General features: G+C 44.3%; 1 protein-coding gene across 1 annotated transcript; it reads right to left on the bottom strand.

The window, feature by feature from the left end:
* Nucleotides 1-300: 300 nt before the first annotated feature.
* LOC121909653 (tripartite motif-containing protein 16-like) lies at nt 301-2,141 on the bottom strand. The gene has a single exon (XM_042430190.1). It carries the CDS (start codon nt 2,021-2,023, stop codon nt 362-364), a length of 1,662 nt encoding a protein of 553 aa, XP_042286124.1. The 5' UTR covers nt 2,024-2,141; the 3' UTR covers nt 301-361.
* Nucleotides 2,142-2,417: the final 276 nt, after the last annotated feature.

Here is a 2,417-nt window from a genome sequence, read left to right as displayed (position 1 = left end):
CAAAGTGGTGAGAACAAAATATCTATGATAAAGGAAGGTCTGGTGTTTTCTCAGTGGAGGAGAAACAACAACACACAAATACATCAATACAAACATTAAACTAAGATTTAGAACAAAGAGAAGTTTAAATTTTCATCTGAAGAAATGCCAGTAAAAGTTAAAACATCATCATGAGCAGTGATAGTCTCCATGGATGAAAACACACAGGAAAAAGTGACATTTAAAGAAATTATTACAAAGAAAGTGTTGATAATCCCAGTTTGATTGACAGCTGATCTCTGCAGTTCAGAAACACTGGAGACAAAGAAAATGAAGAAATTCAACACAGAATCTGACACATGAAGTCTGAAATGGTTTCTGTCTATTTGAGTTTACAGAACTCAGCTGTGTCTCCATAATCACAAAACCAAAGTCCAGCATAGAGAGGCTGAGTGAATGTGGTCTGGACTCTGTGGAGGAGAGTCATGGTTTCAGAGACGCTGTAGAAGGACAGAGTACCTGCTCTGTGATCCAGGTACACTCCTACTCTGGAGGACCGAGGACCTGAGACGGGAGTTGAGATGTTGTTGAACCAAAACTGATAACTGTCAGTGTCACAATCTAACGCCCAAGATTTGTCATTTCGTCCAAATCTAATCCCTGCTCTGCTGATATTCTTGTATGCGACTGCTACATAAACTCTCCTCCCGCTCCACTCCACCTCCCAGTAACAACGTCCAGTCAGACTCTCTCTACTCAGGACCTGCCAACATCCATTGAATCTGTCTGGGTGACTAGAATAAGACTGTTGTTGACTCATGAATGTTGCTTTTCTGTTCCCCTCAGATAATAACAGATTTATGTGTGCAGTGTTTGGATCCAGTGTGATTTCATTTGCATATTTTAAGAATCCAGCTCTGGTCCTGGGTTCTGGTTGTGACAGTAAAACGTCCACTTCAGTCACTGTCAGTGAGATGTTTGTCCATTTCTCCTTCAGGATGTCCTGTAGTTGATCTCTGAGCTCTGACACAGCTGCTGTCACATCCTCAAAGTACTTCAGAGGACGGATATTGATGCTTGATGAGTCTGTAGGTTCACTGAGTTGTGACAGTGAGGGGTAGTTGTGTAGAAACTGGTTGTGATCCTCTGTGTGTGAGAGCTGCTTCAGTTCAGCGTCTTTCCTCTTCAGCTCAGTGATCTCCTGCTCCAGCTTCTCCTGAAGCTCTTTGACTCGACTCACTTCAGTTTCCTGCTGGGATCTGATCTGCTGCTTCACATCAGAGCTTCTTTTCTGGATGAGACGGATCAGCTCAGTGAAGATCTTCTCACTGTCCTCCACTGCTTTATCAGCAGAGCGATTGACGGCCTCCACCTCCTGTTGAAGCAGCTTCACATCTTTCTCTCTGTCCTGGATTCTCTGCTGGATTTTCTGTCGACTCACCTCAAGCTCTCTCTGCCTCTCAGTCCTTTCTGCTGCAGCTGAGACTGTGTCGTGGCCTTTATGTCCATCCACAGAGCAGAGATAACAGATACTCTGCTGATCAGCACGGCAGAAAATCTTCATCACCTCATTATGACGAGAGCAGATGTTCTCCTGCAGCGTCTTGGAGGGGTCGACCAGCTTGTGTTTCTTTAATGGAACTACATCATAGTGAGGCTGGAGGTGTTTCTCACAGTAAGAGGCCAGACACACCAGACAGGATTTGAAGGCTTTCAGCTTCCTCCCAGTGCAGACATCACAGGCCACATCTTCAGGTCCAGCATAGCAGTGATCAGCAGGAGCAGCTTGGAGTCCAGTCTTCTTCAGCTGCTCCACTAAAGCTGCTAACATGGTGTTTTCCACCAGGACAGGCCTCGGTGTGAAGGTCTGTCTGCACTGAGGGCAGCTGTAGATTTTCTTCTCATCCTCTTCATCCCAGAAGCCTTTAATACAGCTCATGCAGTAACTTCGTCCACAGTGAATAGTCACCGGATCCTTCAGTAGATCCAGACAGATCGTACAAGAGAAAGCTTCCCGGTCCAGCTGAACTCCTTGCTGCGCCATTTCAGCTCTCAGTGTCAATGATTGTCTGACTTTCACTTTCTTAGAAATGAAACTAGTTTGAGCTCTGATCTAAACATCATGTGTCTCTGGAGTGAATGGAGGCTGACAGCTCCCTGCACTTCACAATGTGGTGGTTACACCCATCCTCTGTGGGAACAAGGAAATGTGTGGACAGAGTGGAGCTTGTTGTGTTTGAGAGCAGGAAGTAGAGGGAGTTATCAACCTGTCATCCATTCCAGGAAGAGAAACCATTTGAGAGAGACAATAGAAACATAGTTTAAAGAAATAAGATAAACGTAAACAACTTAAAAGTATGAAGTAAAAAAAGTACACACACACACACACACACATATATGGATATAATCTATCTATCTATCTATCTATCTATTTATCT

The sequence above is a fragment of the Thunnus maccoyii genome, chromosome 13 (genome assembly GCF_910596095.1).
Source record: "Thunnus maccoyii chromosome 13, fThuMac1.1, whole genome shotgun sequence".
Taxonomy (NCBI): Eukaryota; Metazoa; Chordata; class Actinopteri; order Scombriformes; family Scombridae; genus Thunnus; species Thunnus maccoyii.
Note: the sequence above shows the minus strand (reverse complement) of the source record. Positions and strands in the feature narration are given on the sequence as shown.